The sequence below is a fragment of the Kryptolebias marmoratus genome, linkage group LG1 (assembly GCF_001649575.2).
Source record: "Kryptolebias marmoratus isolate JLee-2015 linkage group LG1, ASM164957v2, whole genome shotgun sequence".
In the NCBI taxonomy this organism is placed as follows: Eukaryota; Metazoa; Chordata; class Actinopteri; order Cyprinodontiformes; family Rivulidae; genus Kryptolebias; species Kryptolebias marmoratus.
This window is the reverse complement of record NC_051430.1, coordinates 28157690-28175129: the sequence shown is the minus strand read 5'-3', so window position 1 is coordinate 28175129 and position 17440 is coordinate 28157690. Positions and strand designations below refer to the sequence as shown.

Genomic DNA, 17440 nt, shown 5'->3' with positions numbered 1-17440 from the left:
CACCTACATACTAAACGCTGTCATCGCGCCTTCTGATGCCTCGCTGGGGAAACAAACTCGCACAAAGTTGAAGACGTCCCTGCACGTTATCTCAGACTACCGTGGAAGAGAAAAGTTGTCCTGCACCGTTTCCTTTTTGTGTCCTCCTTATAAAAGCCTGAAAACACCTGAGAATGATTTAATAGTTTAATTTATAAAGGAGCAGGCAAAGCAAGCCCCTGATATAAGTCAGGGTAGGTGACATTCAGGCTCCACAGTGAGAAGCAATCTCTCCCCTCTCCTCCTGCACCCATCTGTATTCCTGTCTCATTTTTCTGGCTCGGTGGTGTTACACTAAAACAATATCAGGAGGTCAGAATCCCCCTGACCCCTGCATAGGCGATACTTTCTCCTGAAATCATAGATCTTGTTTTGCATGAGGCACCATGTCAGTCAGAAATGGAATCTGAGAAAAGGTCACCTCGGTGTGTTTTTTTTTTTTTTTTTTTAGGTAAGAAGAAATAGCACCGTAGATACGAAGGGAACGGGCCTAAAAGACAAATATATTACTGCTAAAAAAACATTAATTATAGGTTGAATGCAAAATAAAATGTGCATTCACACAAAAACCTGCAGGTTATTATTTGAAAATTTCCTTTGACACAGACAGAAGGCTGGAATAGAAACACACGAACAATGAATAACTTATCATAACCTTCAAGATTCTGTCCTAAAATCTTGCTTTTAATCATTTATTTCCAGTTCTGTTTTGGTTTGATGACGTCAGGGATCAGACTGACATGGACACAGGGTCTCTTCTGGACATAAAGCATTTTATTTGAGGGCTTTCCAAGTGACTACTGTGATTAACTGTAATTATATCAGCACATACAGTTCTGTCACAGTGTACCGCTCCTTAAAATCTCCTGCCCCTCCTTTTTATCATGCCATGAAAATGTTTCTCGATCCACCCCTGATTGTCTGCGGTTAATTATAGTTCTTAGAGTAAAAATTGTAATTTGTCAGTCTGATCTGGGAGGTTGGGAGTTTACAGAAATCAAAAACTGGAATTTGTCCAAAAAGTGCCGATTTAAAAAAAAAAATGTCCCGAAAATCGCTGCAGTGACTGAGCAGCAGGATGACGTGATGGAGACACCCCCCCCACCCCGCCCAGAACATCAGCTGTTCAAACACAGATAAAATTAGGAAAACGACGTTCTGCTCAGACTAACACTCAGAGATGATGTTTTAAATAATACCAGCAGGACAGTCTGTGATACAGATTTAAACAGTTTATACGGCCGCTGATGGTTTGCAGTAAAATGGCGCGTTATACCTTCTATAAATACCCTAAACTCTTTAATTTGAAATGTTATTTTAATTAAAGATGAATTTAACATAATCCCCTTTTTTCACTTTAGAAGAGAGACATCTCCAAATGCTAATATTAAAAAGCTACTTTTTACTTTCACCCGAGTAGGTTTTTAACTGAAATTCAAATTTCAGTGGAGTAATAGTAGTTTCTCTCAGGTGGAGTATTTCCGTCGTCCTGCCTCCTCTGCGTGGTGGCAGGTTGGGTGGCTGCAGCGGTAATTTCAGGCTAAACGCTCTCAGATGAGGCCGGCGGTGCCTTTCAGCTGCGACTGGGCTCGAAGCATGCTATTTTGCTCGCAAATGGGAAACATGTGGAACGTTCCGGGAAGATCACAGTCAGGTTGAGCGATTATGTGAAAAGCAGGAAAAGAAATCCCACACTGCTTCAGCAACCAACCACCATTCATGGCAGAGAGAAACAGGCCGCTGTCCAGGAGTCTTCAGACGCAGTTCAGAGTAGTTTTTGTGAGGAAAAAAAGAATCATAATAATAATAAAATAGAATAAAAAAATCTTATTTCACATGGAAAGTCTCTTAATTAGAACTCTCGAGATGAGCTTTAAATAATATATAAACACATACCGGATTAAATTAATATAAAGAGATAAAATAAAAGCAAAGATAATTATTAAAAATAAAAGATGAAGTTGTAAAACATTAAAAACTTTTACCAGAATATCTTTTCAGCTGCTCAGGATCAAAACGTTCAGCTGGTTCAGAGCATCAGAGCTAAAACTTTTAATATTTGTTACTTTTTATACTTTTTGTCTTTATTTACAATTTATTTTCTCATAAAAATGCATTGAAATCTTTTCATATTCTTGAAAAAAAAACTTCTCTTTGAAGAATCAAGTTCAGCATTCGTGCTTCCTTTTTTAGCTTTTAGCCATTGATTCACTAATTTATGCTTTTAGCTGTTTTGCTAGTTTCAGCTTTTAGCTACTGTTCTGCTACTTTTAGCTTTTGGCTTGTATTTTGCAAATTTATTGTGTTTCTGATTATTCTTCAGCAGATTTTAGCACTTTTTTCTAGTTTTTCTTCATTTTTCTTCATTGCTCTGTTTAGTTTTAGGATGATTTGTGAACATGATGTATAATTTTATTTTTGTTCACCTTCTTTCTTTTTACATCATAACGTTTAGATGCAGCTGAAAGAGAAATGAGTCGTTTCTGTTGTTTGTGGGACAGATCTGTTTAAAGCAAATAAACGAAGGACAATAAGTCATTTCCAGATGAGCACAGTCAAAAACTTCTCAGCAAAGCTTCGAGCAAATTAAAATCTAATAAATGAAGGAGCCAGGCTCTCATAAATCCCAAAGTTCCTTTTCGAATTTTACATAACTCACAATGTGTTTGGGAGAGGTAAAGGAAAAGCGGGAGGATTTCCTATTTAGGAAATTACTTTTATCTTGGAGCACAAGTTAAAGCAGTCCAAGCTCCCCAGCAACGATTTTTATGAGGAAAATCTGTAGTTCTAAGCAGTTTGAACGGAACAGACTCGATCGCAGTCATTGTTTGAATAATGTCCTGTTGGGAAAAAAAACAACATCTATTAACAGCACATGTTTACAGATCCATGAGTCAACGTGCTTCCTAACAAATGCAGTTAGTACTTTATATTTATTTGATTTAGCTTCAAAAACATTCCTAAAACATAAAACATAACTGAGTGATGTATTCTGTTACAGTAGCTAAAATCAAAATATAGTATAACTGCAGCTAAAATCAGTAATCAGCAAACTGTTAATATTAGAAAAGAAGTTGTTAAAAGGTAAAATAAGGCTATATTGTAGAGCTAAAACAGTGAAACATTAGAAGAACTGAAGCTTAAAGGAGCATAAGAAGACAAAAATAAAGCAAGTATGCTGCTTTCGAAGGAATTAAAGAAATCTTGGTGTATTTTTATGGGGATTTTTCTTGAAAATGAGGGTTTTTTTTTATTCTGAAAAGTATACAAGTTACAAAAGCAAAGTCACAGAACACTATAGTCAGCATTAACTCAATCAGAAGAAGAAAAGGATCCGTTTGTGTTTTAACCTCTTTAAATTACTGTGTCTGCAGCACACACCATCTGTGTGTGTCCATGTCTTCATAAAGTCCTGCTCTTGTTTCTGCAGCTCTCAGAAGCCAGGACGGCAGAACGGCGGAGGCTGAGGAGGGCGATGAGGACGAAGGAGCAGAGGCCTCCAGCACGGTGGAGCCGCAGCCGGCCAGCGTCGTCACCGAGAGATCCAACAGCACGTCCAATGGCCACTCGTCCCAGCTCCTGTACGTGATCACGTCCAGCCCCGGCAAACCGGAGCACAACATGCCAGGTCAGTGGGCTGGACGTGGCGAGACCACCGGACACAGAAATAGTATGTTAACACCCCCGATCCTGCAACAGAGCATGACCTTGTTTCCTCTAAATATATTCAGATCGTCTTATTTTGGTGAAATGCTTCTACTTTCTGTGCTGCAGCACAATTACCTGAATTCCCACAGACTGTCAGTCACTCAGAAATGCAGCAACTTTGCTTCTCCCTGCTGATCGCAATCAGACATCTTGTCAAAGCTTTGCTGGGTGGACTGATGCGTCCTGCAACACTTAACTCACCAACTCCCACATGTTTAGCCTGATCGAGCCACCTCGTGTGTTTCTGAGCCAGAGGAGAACAGATGTGCACTGATAATGTGTCACTGTTTGCTGGCTGAGCGCTGCTAACAGGTGTGCCAGCAGAGCTTGAATAGCTCTTCGCTTGCTCATCTTTTCAGCGTGCCTCGGTTTGTTTTCGTGACAGTAACAGAGGATGTCTGATGTCTCCTCTCTGCAGTGTGGACCATCTATGCTCTGACCGCCCTCCTCATCTTGACGGTGATAGCCATGGTGGCGAAGCTGCTGCTCCACGTCTCAGTCAAGTAAGTGTGAGGAGGTTAGCAGGCGCCGCCAAGCAGTTTACGGTTTACGGGGGGGGAATTCAGATTCTGCTTTTAATGTAGCAGCAACATAAACTCTCTTCCTTCCTCCACATTGTTTGTCTGTTTTCTGAAACACTCGCGTCATTTAAGCTCCCTGTGGAGTGGACTGAACACAACGTTCAGCTATTTTAAGTCCAAACTGCACGAACGATGAAAGGTTTGTTCAAATTAAACTGTAAAGAAACAAATAGTTCATCTCTTTGCAGAACAGACTTGTAAAATTACCCATCTGTGAGTGCATTTTATTGAAATGGTTACAAAAATAAAAACACAAATGCTTCCTGGACCACACTGAATGACCACATACTCCCTGTGTTCAAACAGTGGATTTTATTCTGCCTATTTCTTATAATACTTCAAAAACAGAAGTCTGTATTTAAATACAGCTAATAATGTGACTCTGGATATTCTTAAACATGTTGATGTCTGGAACCATAATAATATAACTCAGGTTATGAAGGTATTTTAGTTAGTGCTTCTGTTTTGGAGCTAGTAAAATGTTTTCTTTATTTAACCTCTTGATTCTAAAAATATTTTTGGTTTGTAAAGATTTTTAACTAATGACCTAAAAAGAAAGAGGATCTCTTTTTTTCATTATCAAAGAGAAAATTAAAAATAATCATAGTCTTTGCTCTAGTAAAGTTGATTTTTGGATAATAAACCCATCAATTGTGGGAGCCTGCAGCCCCAGTCTGTGTGGTTTAGTGACCCCTAGTGGGTAAAATTGCAAAATGCCACCAACTGAAATTCACCTCACCTTTCTGTAATATAATGTAGCCAATATAATGTAAATACACCCCTTCAAGACTCAGTGTTTAGCAGTATTTTTCAATATAAACAACACATCCTCAGTTTAAACACAACTATTCTTTTTTCATGTGATGTAAGCTGTACTTCTTGCAAATTGTTCTCACTCTCCTAACAATAGAGGCTCATTAGGGTCCTTGTTTGTCTGACTCACTGATGGGCCACTCTGGTCACATGAATGCAGGTGTTGATTGGAGTGAAACTGACTGGGTATCAAGCCTAAAGCTCCATTATGTTTTTGAAAGCTGGAATCTGAGACCTCCTCCTCTGTTTGACGTTGGTTTCTCCCTTTTGACATAGATGGCTTCCTTTGGCTTCCTCCTTTGTTAGGAGAGTGAGAACAATTTGCAAGCAATCCAGCTTACATCACATCTCAGCTTTAAAAGCTCAACTCCACACTCTCTATTTCTGAATTGAGAAAGCTCCTAAGATGAGAAGCGAAACGTCTTCAACTACAGAATAGAAGTCCAGTTGTTTTTGTTTTTTAACCTTTTTTGAATTTACCGTGGCCTGGATGACTGAGAATCTCCACCAGCATATCCTGTGTTTATCTTTGCTTAATGTCCTTGTTTCCCCGTCCAGGTCTCAGAACATCCCGACCGTCAGCGGCTCAGACAGCTGCAGCCAGAGTACGGTGTCCTCTGAGCCGTGGATCATCCTTTACCGGCCCTCCACCATCTCCCTGTTCAAGAAGAAGCTAAAGAACCATCACGGTGACCTCAGCCCTCTGGTGGGCCACTAGCACTCCTGCTGCACTCCACCACCACCCGACGCCACCATCCGCTCTGTTCAAGGATCATCGGACGCTAAGGCCCTCAGACAATGAAACTCTACGAGGCGCTACGCTAATAAGCCAACGACTGAGTGGCTAATGACAACTGACTCAGTGACTGTTGCCAAACGACCTTTGGGCCAAAGAGGCCAGTCATTCTCATCCGTCTCAGCACCAAAGACAAATGGGCAGACAGGGCTGTCGGAGACAGCAGTGGGGGCAAAAGACTGGACAGAGGAAGAGCTGCAGCTCTAAAACAAACACAAGGATGCTTTTAAAAAGCAGGGGACCATTTTCATCACCATCACCTCCGAAATCCCTGCAGATTGCAGACTCATGAGTGGGGAAAAATATAGAGCTGGGGACGGAGTGACGGCTAACTTCAGTAGCAACTGCATCTTCATCAATATTTAAAAGAAGGTGAAGGACACATAAGCTGTTCAAAGTTCAACTGCCTCATATGAACATTTTGCAGCCAAAAGCCAGAATTCCTTGCCTCCGAAGAGTTTGATATATGTGCGTCTCTTCACTTCTGTCATTGTTTTTTCTTTCTTTTCATGACGAAATGCTTTTGAGAGGACAGGGAAAGGTTGTGGAAATGTCACGCCGTTGGTACACGTCCGTATCGCAGCACTTTGGGGATCAGTTGTTTGTTGGAGAGACAGACAGGTACGTCTCAGTAAATTAGAATATTAGCGAAAAGTTTAATTTATTTCAGTGATTCGCTTCAAAAAGTGAAACTTGGAGTCGTGACACACAGTGATGCATTTCAACTCTGTTTGTCTGATAATTTTGATGATTATGTCTTACTGCTAATGAGAAGCCAAAATTCAGTTTCTCAGAACATTAAATTAGTATATAAGACCAACGAAGAAAACGATTTTTAATACAGAAGTGTTGCTCCTTTAGCATGACGCTGCATCGGTGCAGTGTGGTGTGGAGCCCGTCAGCCTGCAGAGCTGCTGAGATGTTCTGGAAGCCCACAGCTGCTTTGACAGTGGCCTTCATCTAGTCTGCATCGTTGGTTCTGGTGTCTTCTATTGTTGTCTTTACAGAATCCTGCTGTTTCTCCGTGGTCAGGTGATCCCGTCAATGTTAAACCAGATATTGGTACATTTGGCTGTATCCTGCTTAAAAATTGTCTCTGGTTCAGGAATGGGACAGTTTGAGCCCATGTCCTGGATCTGTCTGTATGTGCTGTAGTTCCATGCCTTGTGAATCCATCGGTCTTATGTAATAATCTAATGTTCTGAGAAACTGAATTTTGGCTTTTATTAGCTGTAAACCATAATCAGCAAACAGAAATAAACCTTTGAAACATATCACTCTGTGTGAAATGATTCTATATAATAAATGAGTTTTACTTTTGGAGTTCAGTTAGTGAAATATACCAACTTTTCGTTGATATTCTGATTTATTGAGACTTACCTGTAATCGGTGTTTAGGCATCTGGTTATAGAGCAGAAGCAGAGTCCCTCAGTCAGGGGAAGGCTGGGATCTCACAGATGCTGTTTGCAAACAAACAACCATTTAGGGAAGATCTGAGAGGGGTTTTTTTCTGCTTGGTTGTGGGTGGAAGACTTTCCGGTTTGATGTTCTTCAAGTGCCTTAAGGATCTCAGATTCTCCACATCTGGTGTGTTTTTCCCCCCTTAAAGTAGACTTAAAGTCTCTCTCAAACATCTGAACTCATGCAGATACGAAGAATTGGATTCACTAATAAGTAAAAGTAAATCTCCCGGCAACAAAACATGTTTTTACAGAATGGACTCATGAAGCCATCAGGATCACAACTCGTTAGATCTAACAGACCAGATGTTAAGAAATCTATTTTTTCATTTGTGCTCTTTGACATTTACTGAACATATTGTTCACATTAACTTTAATTACAAGAGAAAGTGGTGAATATTGTTATATATTCTGTAATTCGTTGTGGGACTGATATTTATGACCACTTTTAAAAATTTTGTCTCAGCAAACCACTTGAGACATTTCTGCTTTTTTTGTTGTTGTTGTTTTAAATGTTCTCAGTAACAAACACCAATTACACGGCGTTGAAGTGTCTCTAGATGCTGCACGCTCTTGAGTTTTTCTTGTCACGCAGATTTTGGGCCTAAAGGCTGAGCAGAAACAGAACACTGGGATACAGGAAGGGCTGAATGTTACGACAGCGTGTTTGCAGCTGGAACAGTTTTCTGTGCGGCGCTGCGACATTTGAAAGGTCAGTCTTACCAGGACGCCATCGGCATCGCAAGTGGTGTTCTACGTGTGAGGCTGGATGTTCGAGGTGGTTTCTGCAGATGGTCACCTCAAACGCTTCCTGAAAGAACTCAAATGCACTTAAATTTCGCTTGTACTCATGAATCAAAGCGTTCAGTTTCAGTGGAAATGAAACACATGTCGCTCGCTGCCTTTCAGGCCAGATTTAGACTAAGATCTTCTGTTGAAAAAACTGGTCTCTACCTTGAAAATATCATTATTTGCAATATCACGAGTGCTGAGGATGACTCTCAGCTACTACCACGTCAAATTAAGGCTCAACACCTGTAACGCTGACGGAGTTGCAGCCATTTTTTTGTAGGCTAACGTAGATTAGCTGTGGCAGCCAACTTGGATTGGATCAAATCCAAAAGTTAATCAGTTGTAGATGCACCTCCATTGAATATTTTCTGAGGGTTTCATTAAAATCCATCCAAATGGCCTTTTGGTGACGAGCGATTGTAAATTCAAGAGCTCATCAGCAACCAGAGCACTTGAAACAAAAGACGTTTTTTTTTCCTGCATGGTGAAGCACTGCAGTGACATTCAGGTTACAGATCATGTGGAATTTAAATAAATTATTTTATAAAAAAAAGCATCTTGGTTTCCCAATTAGAAGTTCTGCTCAGCTGGAACTCATGTTGATCACTGCAGACGCTCCCGGCTCTGTGGCGTTCAGAGCGGACCGAGCAAACAGAACAACAGAGGAGAAGCAGAAATGGGAAGTTATTGTGCATCGAAATCAAAAAACAAGCTAACAAAATCTGACAGTTCGTATCTAATAAGGGTATAAAACTCTCATTTTGCGTTCCGTCCTCCAGTCAGCCGGAAAATTCCCTGCTATCTTCAGAGTCTTTTCCTAAATTGTTGTGAATGTCCCGAAGCGCTCGCTGACACGAAAACACCAGAAGCCCTGCGGGAAATCATCATCATCATCATCATCATGTGGGGCCAAAACTTTCTTTTCATCTATTTGTAAATAGCAAAAATAGTGAGATTTTAATTTATACAGTAAATTATTGTTATTTTGTATGTGAATGGGATATAATCTATCTTTTGTATAAGTGAAGTATCTTTGTAGTTTTATTTAATGTGTCCTGGTTGCAAATAAAACACTGTATGCATGTTTCTTAAGGCTGTGTTTATTTTTATTTTGCCTCATCCTCACGATAAAACAGACTTTATTTCATCAGTGCTGAGGAGCATCTGGGCCACAAATAACGGATCGAGCTAATCCCGTTCTGCCTGTTTGTGTTAAAGCTGCTTCAGCGTTCAGCCAGAACGGGATCAGATCATTTCTCTGCAATCCAACTACGTCTGAATCCTTTCCTGGTTAGCTGTTCACATATCAAAATGTTCAGAATATTGAACTTTATAAATATATACACTGAAATCTCTTCAATTCCTTCTTAAACATCGTTCTGCTTCAGCGTTCGGCCTCTTGCTCTTCTAATGCTACTTTTAGCTTTTAGCCAGGCTTTTGCAGCTTTCAGATACTATTTTGATGCTTCTCTCTTTTAGTTAACCTTTTGCTACTTTTACACAGCCTCGTTACTTTCAGCTTTTAGTTAGACTCGTGACTTTTACCGAGGCTTTTGCTGCTTTAGCTTCTGGTTAGCTTTTTGCTACGTTTAGCTTTTATAACTCTGTTTCAGCCTCTCAGTCATTCATTACTCAGCGTTCAAACTGTATTTTTGTAGAAAATCCAGTTCCTCTAGTTCCATTTAAACCCATTTTTAAAGCAGTCTTGTGTGTAAAATGAAACAAAAGTTTGAAAATCTTTTTTTTTTTTTAGTAAATCAAGACATCACTGCTCACATGTTTGAGCATCTGCACCACCTTTTCCTTCCCCCCCCCCCCTGTAAAGCCAAATGCTCATCAGATATGAGCAATGACTCCCAGATTGTTTGAGGCTGAACACACACACAGAGCGAGGATTTGGATGGCCATGTGTGACCCATCGGTTTCTCTCTGGGATGAGGTCAAGCGTGCAACCTGCACATTTTCGAGGGAACAGCAGGCGTCCAGCTTTTACAACTGGAACACTGTGGAGAAAGAAAAATCCAAACCCAGGAGGCCGCGTAATAATCTGCAGGGCCAGGTTTTCTGAATTCACAAGAGGTGAATTAAAGTTAACACATTGTTTGCTTTCAAGCTGTTCTGGTGGGATTCATGCACCTCTGGAAGAAACGGAACCCTCTAAGATCTCTGCATGTGCTTTAAAACATTTGCAGACATCTTTAAATAAAAACATTGCATATTTAATTTTTGGAAAAAATGTTTTCTGGAAAGCTTCTTTGAAAATCGAATTACTTGTTCCTTGTGTTACTGATCAAACTAAATTTTAAAAAGTGATGGTGCTCAGCAAAAACTGAACTTATTAAAACTTTTCAGCATATTCCAGCACAAAAGTATTAAAAAGAAAATCCTCCGACTCCCTCTAATGGTGGTAAAATGTCTGAAATATCCTCATAACATTTTATTAAATTATACAAGTTCTCTTCTTTCTGAGCCACTTCTTTAACAAAAACTATGACTAATAATTTTGTCTGAAATTATTTTATCACATCATTATTTGAGCACCAACACATCACAGAAAGGTTTGAACAAATTGACAACCATCCCCTTGTTTCTCCTCATAAGACGATTTTAATTTAAAATCATAAAGGGAAAAGCAGCGATCAATATGTGTTCCTTTAATTTTAAATTTCACTCTGAGTGTTTTCATCCCACCTGGGTTTTTGTAGGAAAAATAAATCGCTAGCCTGTATGTCCCCGATGGTCAACCTTCCCAAGGCCAGAAGAAAGAGTCCTGGAGTAAGCAGATCCCCCTGAACCCAAGTCAACAAGTAATTAAGACAACAATGGGACAAAAGACAGCAGTGTCCAGTTTCTGTTGGGGGACGAGAAAGTGAGAAGAGAGGAGAACAATACCTGCCTCTCTCTGCTCTCCGAGTCCTGAAGTCAGAAAAGAGGACTGCCAGAGACAAAAGCACCTTGTTCGTCCTGATGGATGTGAAAATTATCTGTGGGAAAAGAGTTTTTATGACTGTGCAGCAACTTGCCTGTTTTGATCTGCCTCACTTTGCGATATTGTCTGTGACCTTGTTGCAATTAGAGCAGTCTGATGCCCTTCAGTGCTTTGTGAGTGCAGGTATTAGCCTGTTTTTCCTCCTTCATGCTGCTAAAAACTGTTGATGTAAACTAGATTTCAGCTTTGCCTGCAGGGAGGATGATCGCTGCTAAGAATAATCAAAAATCCCCCTTGATCATTACCTAACTCACTTTGCTAAAATATAATACAATCACCTACAATGTAAAGGTTTGCTGCAGGCTTTGTTTATGAAAAAGAGCTTGAATCATCTCCAAGGCTGTTCTGCATCTGCAGAACTCAAGCAGCTCTTCATATTTAGTTTTGAATAATATTTACATACAGTATTAGACTTACAAAGCAAGAAATCTGTTTTTTTCGATGCAGCAAAGTAAACATTATTAATCATTTATCTGGTCTTTAAAACCGTTTAAACATTTTGGTATAAAAATCTTTCATCAGACAAATGAAAACCCAACAGAGAATAAAACAGAATTTCAAATAAGCTCAAATGTGTTTAGTGCAGTTTATTCACACATTGTGCAGAGTGTTATTAGGGCTTTAGATACTTTGATGGGTAAAGTATTTATGTTTCACAAATTCTGTATATATATGCCAGGATACATTTATGTAACAATTTATGAACTATTCCTTACCTGTTGTTACTTATTTTATTAGATAGATAGATAGATAGATAGATAGATAGATAGATAGCTAAAACTATTTAAATTAACTAAAATAATTAGTTAAGTGTTCACTTTTTGTATTGTATGGTTTTAATGCTGTTGACCTAATAAATAGGTACACTTGTCACAGCTGGTGTATTTACTTGTAATAAGCTCTTTTGTTTCATTTTTAATTATTATATTTTATTGATTTAATTTTAATTTAAACTGCAATAAACTGAACCTGTATTTAACCCTTATGATGGTTTAAATGATCTAATGCAGTTCTACATCTGACCGGTAGAGGGCAGCAGTAAGCTACAGTTGTGTCAGAGCTGCTCGGCAGAGGAAGAGCCGCGGAGCTGCGCACGCAGTCAACATGGCCGCGTCCGTGAGATTGTTGGCCCGTCAGTTGGCTCGTCTTTCACGGAGAAATGTCTTCTCCACCTTTTCAAACGCGTCGTGTGGCTCGGGCTGCTGTTGGAGGACGCCGCCCGGTCGTTGTTTTAGCGAAGCAGCCGAAGACAGAAACACGCATTTCGGCTTCGAGACGGTGTCCGAGGCGGAGAAAGCGAAGAGAGGTGGGTGACAGCCGGCAGGGCGCCTGAAGAACTGCGCTGAAAAACCCCGCTGTTTAAACATTTAACATATTTCGAGCTAATCCTAATTTTGAAGGACGGGTTATGTGATGTTTTCAAGTTCGTGAGAACTCTCTAATTAATTCGGCGTTCAATTATCTCTTTTCACAACATTCAGTAAACATTTATGAATATGATTAACCAGGATATTGGTTATCAGAAGATCCAGTAACGCTCTTTAGAGGACTAAAAGTAAGCCCAACCCTCCTGAATGACCTTCTGCTGCAGAAATTCCACAGAAAAACTGCAGAAATCTGGATTTGAAAACTACTAAAAGTAGTCGACTTAAATTAAAATATTTGTCAGGTTTATGTCATTTTTGATTGAAGTTTCAATAAGGCATTTTAGAGGAGCTGAAGACCCCTGATTTGAATCACGTTGGCAGCTGGGTTCTTCTTGTTGACTCATTGTAAGTTTGGGTTAAAATCTATTTTTTGGAGTGTTCTTCCTAACAGTCAGTTCATGGATCAACACATCAGTGTATATCATGCATGAGAACACAGGTAAATTCCAGGTCATGTTTGTTTTTTTCAGTGTATAAGGTGTTTGAGAACGTGGCTCAGAAGTATGACGTTATGAATGATGCCATGAGTCTGGGGATTCATCGACTGTGGAAGGACATACTGCTGCATGCCATGCACCCTCAGCCCGGTGCTCGGCTCCTGGATGTGGCAGGCGGAACAGGTAAAACGGTTTGTGCGCACCTTTCCTGACCGCCCGGCTGAATCCTCCACTGCAATCACAGCTGCATTTGTGCTGTGTTGACCCTCCTTTCCCCCCCTGCAGGTGACATTGCTTTCCGTTTCCTGGACTATGTTCATTATCAGCAGGAGAGGCAGAAGCTGCGAGCAGCGCGGTCCAGCCAGACTCCATCGTGGCAGGACAGTTCTGACACTTACACCACAGACGTCGGACCTCGAGAGGCTAAGGCTGTGGTTTGTGACATCAACAAGGAGATGCTGAAAGTAGGCAAACAGAAAGCTGACAGCATGGGCATCACTTCTGGTGAGCTTGACATTTGTTTCCTGTGTCTATAGTAGGTTTTATTCAGCATCTTCACCTTTTCTAACAGGCCCCTTATGCTGACTTAGGGTGGGTTTTAGGGTTTTATCAACATTTCTTTTCACTGTCTGCAAAACTGGGTGTGAAGCTCAGCTGGAGAAGTGAGCGAAATCAGTTTACATAAGATGAAGTGTCCCAAACTCTCTCTCTTTCGTTTTGTTTTGCCAATATGTGTCAGGTCTGTCCTGGGTGGTAGGAGATGCAGAGGAGCTGCCCTTTGACGATGACCATTTTGATATTTACACCATTGCCTTTGGCATTCGAAATGTCACTCGTATTAATCAGGTAACTGACAGGAATTGCTGCTACAAGCTTTGGTTTCTGGGGAGCAAAAGGTTTTATTCAGTGATGAATCAGAGATGATACAAGAAGTTTGGGTTGGTACAGGTTCAACATAACATCACGACTGCTCAAAGAAAACTAGCAAAGTGTCTTAGTCTGTTATGCTGTCATTTTGCATTTTTTAAATAAATAGTTTAGTTTCATATTAGACTTTTCATACAAAATAAAACAGCAGAATAATGAGTCAAGTCATTTGTCCAGTTTGTTGGTTTTTTTAATGAAACAAAGGCTTAATTTTCTGTTTAGTTTTTGTTATTTTTGCAAATCAACTGACATTAAGTTATTTGCAACTAAATCTGTTCACTGCTTCTCTTGACACCATGTGTCCAGTGATGTTACTTTATTAAATATTGGACACATTTCAGTGTTGACACTGAGACGGCATACTGTGTAAAAGCAGGAGCTGAATTCTGATTCTGTTATTTGATTTTAAAACATGGAGTTAGAAATAAATACATTGCCTATTGAAAACTGTGGTTTTAGATGTTTTTAACATGTAGTTTTTAAAAGTTTTGTCAGGTAAATTTGTATTTAACAGACCCGAAAAGGAAAAAGCTGGTAAAGAAAAGGAATGAATGGATGATCATTTTCAGCTAGCTTTTATTTGTCACATCTTCCAATATTTAAATCCAAACACTTTACAGTAATTTAAGAAATAAATCTGGATATTTTCCTCTGATTCCTTAATCACTGACTGTTTTTTTTTTTTGTTTTTTTTAGGCGCTTCAGGAGGCTCTGCGGGTTCTGAAGCCTGGTGGCAGATTTATGTGCTTAGAGTTCAGCAAAGTGACAAATCCTGTGCTGGCAAGGTGAGTACGAGTGTTCAGTACGAACCGGTGAAATGCAGCAGAGCATCATGGGAAGTTAGGTCTGTAAAGTAAAGGAAAACACTTCAGAACAGGAAGACAGGTGAACTACTCTCCTTATAAACCAGAAACACACGTTTGTGCATTTGGCATATCTCTAAGGAATGAAGCAAATGTGAATTATTTTGATCAGTAAGGCTGGAATTCCACATTTGTTAATAAAAAACACGAGGAGCTTATTTAATTTAGCTTGTTCTGATGCATTTTTCTTTAACTTGAACATTATTAATGCACAGGTACAACCTGAGCAAGTAAGAACTGGAAGGTCACTCATTTCCTGTTATTATCCCAACATTGGGATTATCTCATATCCCAGGATTTAAATTTCCCTCTGGGATCAATACTGTCTGAATGTTTACACTGTATGTGGCCGTGTGCTCATTATTAATGTGAATAACGCAAGTTTTGTGGTTTGGTCAAACGTGACCTTCTTTTGGACTGAATGTATGCTGGGATGGTCAGTCAGGTGAAGCAGAACACCAAATGATGTTTGTTAGGAGCTCCATTTAATGATTCCTGATCTGCTGAAGATCTGTTCTGTTGTTAAACCTGTATTTATACAGTGAAATTCATTTTAAGAATCTGATTTAATGACAGCCTGTTTTGCTAAATGTGTAAACTCTATGACAGATGTACAGTAGTTTGTATTTTATGCTGTCAGAGAAACAGATTTAAACTCAGCTTATTTTTCTATTTTTCAGCCTGTATGACACCTACAGTTTCCAGGTGATCCCAGTTTTAGGAGAGGTGATTGCTGGAGACTGGAAGTCGTATCAGTATTTAGTGGAGAGCATTCGCAAGTTTCCTGATCAGGTAAAACACATTCATTCTGTTATTGTAGATCATTATTTTTTATATGACCAAGTATTTCAAAAACAGACACCAGTTTGTTTTGTTCACCTTTTATTCAGGTATATCATTAAAATGTTATGGCAAAAATATTTATCATTTTGGTGAAGTTGCAGTGGTCAGCATATTGATGGCAGAAGTATAAATCTGTTTAGAAACATTAAATATGGTATCTATAATCTGGTAGCCCTGAAACAAATAAGTGATTTATAGGAAATTATCTCCCACCACTTTCTGAGCTCGGTCAGTGACTGACTGCTGAAGTTGTTCCAACTGGAGTCAGGAATCAAACTACAAGGTGCAGAATTTGATTTGTTGATTTTTTTCCAGCTGGGAAGCTGTCTTCACACAAAGTTTCTTAATGTTGTGATTTGTTTTAATTGGCTGAGGCCAAACTCCAGTTTTACACCGTGTGGTTGAGTCACTTTGTTGATCCTTTCCTTTGCAGGAGGAGTTTAAAGCCATGATAGAAGACGCCGGTTTCTGCAGCGTGCAGTACTCCAACCTTTCCGCCGGCGTCGTGGCTCTTCACTCCGGCTTCAAGCTGTGAGCTGCGGCGCACAAAAACAGACTGTTTCAGGCCGGTGTGGCCGTTTAAGACTTGACTCAGAGGCGCCCTCTGCAGACACCACTGAGCAAAGACGGCAGGGTCAAAGGTCAGTGGATGGGATTTATTAACTAATCTGTTAAAGATTAAGATCACTTTAATTGTACAAATGGCTCCACACTAAAACTGTAACTTCCTCAACTGGGAAATCAGTTGAATAATTTTTGTAATGAGTCTTTTTCTTGTTTAATAAAATCCAAAGCTAAATCTGTTTGAACTGCTAATAAAAAACAGGACAGTACATTGAGTTTCTTGGATGAAACTGTATATTTTACAGATCTTTGTACACTTTAATTACAAAACTGTATAGTACTAAAGTCTTAAAATCAGTTTGTTGTTTGTTTTTTTTTTTGGTCAGAGAAGATTTAATCGTCTTGTGTGCAATTACCATGTATATACAAAGTCTCATGTTAGTGATTTCTCTCAAAAGAAAAAGCAACCAAACAACTCATACACTCTGAACATAAGACATGGCTTAAAGATAAATATATTAGCAAATAAATATTCAGAGAACATAGTTCCATTTATGAAATGTGTTTGCTATACAGGTACAGAATATACACAGATCGATTTCTAGCTTCTTTTTTTAAACATTTGTATTGGTATGACAGAAAATATTTATTCTTAGAAAATTAAAAAATATTAAATTTTTGTACACATTTTTTATCTTAAGTGCTAGAAACAATAACAGAAAAAAATTAAATAGTGACTCAAGTACCCCGAAAATGTTATATTTGCAGCAGGTACATATCTCTATGCAAAGGCAAGATTAGATTCTGACTTGATTACAGCACTGGGTTAACTTATAAATAGGGTTATTTCAGGTTTTCCTCTGTGCAGAGAACGTGGATATTTCATAGAAACAGTATTAAAAAAACAGTCTGCAATACAAACAGAAAGGCGTGAATGACAAGCATTGATATTGCATGAATGGATTCTGCACGGCACGTTATGATTCAGACCTGTGGTATGTATAACTGCATCATTTAAAAAGAAAAAAGTCACAGTACAATAAGGAACCCTTATGAAATAAGTCTGTTTCAGCTACTCTCCTTTGGCCTTTAGATGCAAACTAGAACCTTTTGTCGATATAAGAGCATGCCTCATAGAGGAAACTGGTTATCTGACAGCAAAAATAAACCTTTTAAGGGTTTCTGAACATGTAGAGCAGAA

At 39.3% G+C, this 17440-nt stretch overlaps 2 protein-coding genes across 3 annotated transcripts in view; both read left to right on the top strand.

Annotated features, from left to right (window-relative positions):
• kremen1 (kringle containing transmembrane protein 1) overlaps positions 1-9281 on the top strand; it is a 63862-nt gene extending 54581 nt beyond the window's left edge. The window contains exons 7-9 of one of the 2 annotated variants that reach the window (XM_017427900.3): positions 3470-3709; positions 4166-4250; positions 5700-9281. In XM_017427900.3, coding sequence (XP_017283389.1) covers positions 3470-3709; positions 4166-4250; positions 5700-5859 — 485 coding nt within the window. In that variant the 3' untranslated portion in view covers positions 5860-9281. The remainder of the gene's footprint in view (positions 1-3469; positions 3710-4165; positions 4251-5699) is intronic. The other variant, XM_017427902.3, reaches the window with a different exon arrangement.
• A 2974-nt stretch (positions 9282-12255) lies between these two features.
• coq5 (coenzyme Q5, methyltransferase) lies at positions 12256-17390 on the top strand. Its single transcript, XM_017427769.3, has 7 exons — positions 12256-12484; positions 13076-13225; positions 13328-13546; positions 13782-13888; positions 14666-14754; positions 15513-15624; positions 16109-17390. Exons 1-7 carry the CDS (start codon positions 12283-12285, stop codon positions 16208-16210), a joined length of 981 nt encoding a protein of 326 aa, XP_017283258.1. The 5' UTR covers positions 12256-12282; the 3' UTR covers positions 16211-17390.
• The last annotated feature ends 50 nt before the right edge of the window (positions 17391-17440 follow it).

Bases quoted from the DNA above. Each gene is read 5' to 3' on its own strand.
- coq5 (XM_017427769.3), top strand. From the start codon at position 12,283: ATGGCCGCGTCCGTGAGATTGTTGGCCCGTCAGTTGGCTCGTCTTTCA. The intron at 12,485-13,075 runs GTGGGTGACAGC...TGTTTTTTTCAG, and splicing joins GGCGGAGAAAGCGAAGAGAG to TGTATAAGGTGTTTGAGAAC. The intron at 14,755-15,512 runs GTGAGTACGAGT...TCTATTTTTCAG, and splicing joins ACAAATCCTGTGCTGGCAAG to CCTGTATGACACCTACAGTT.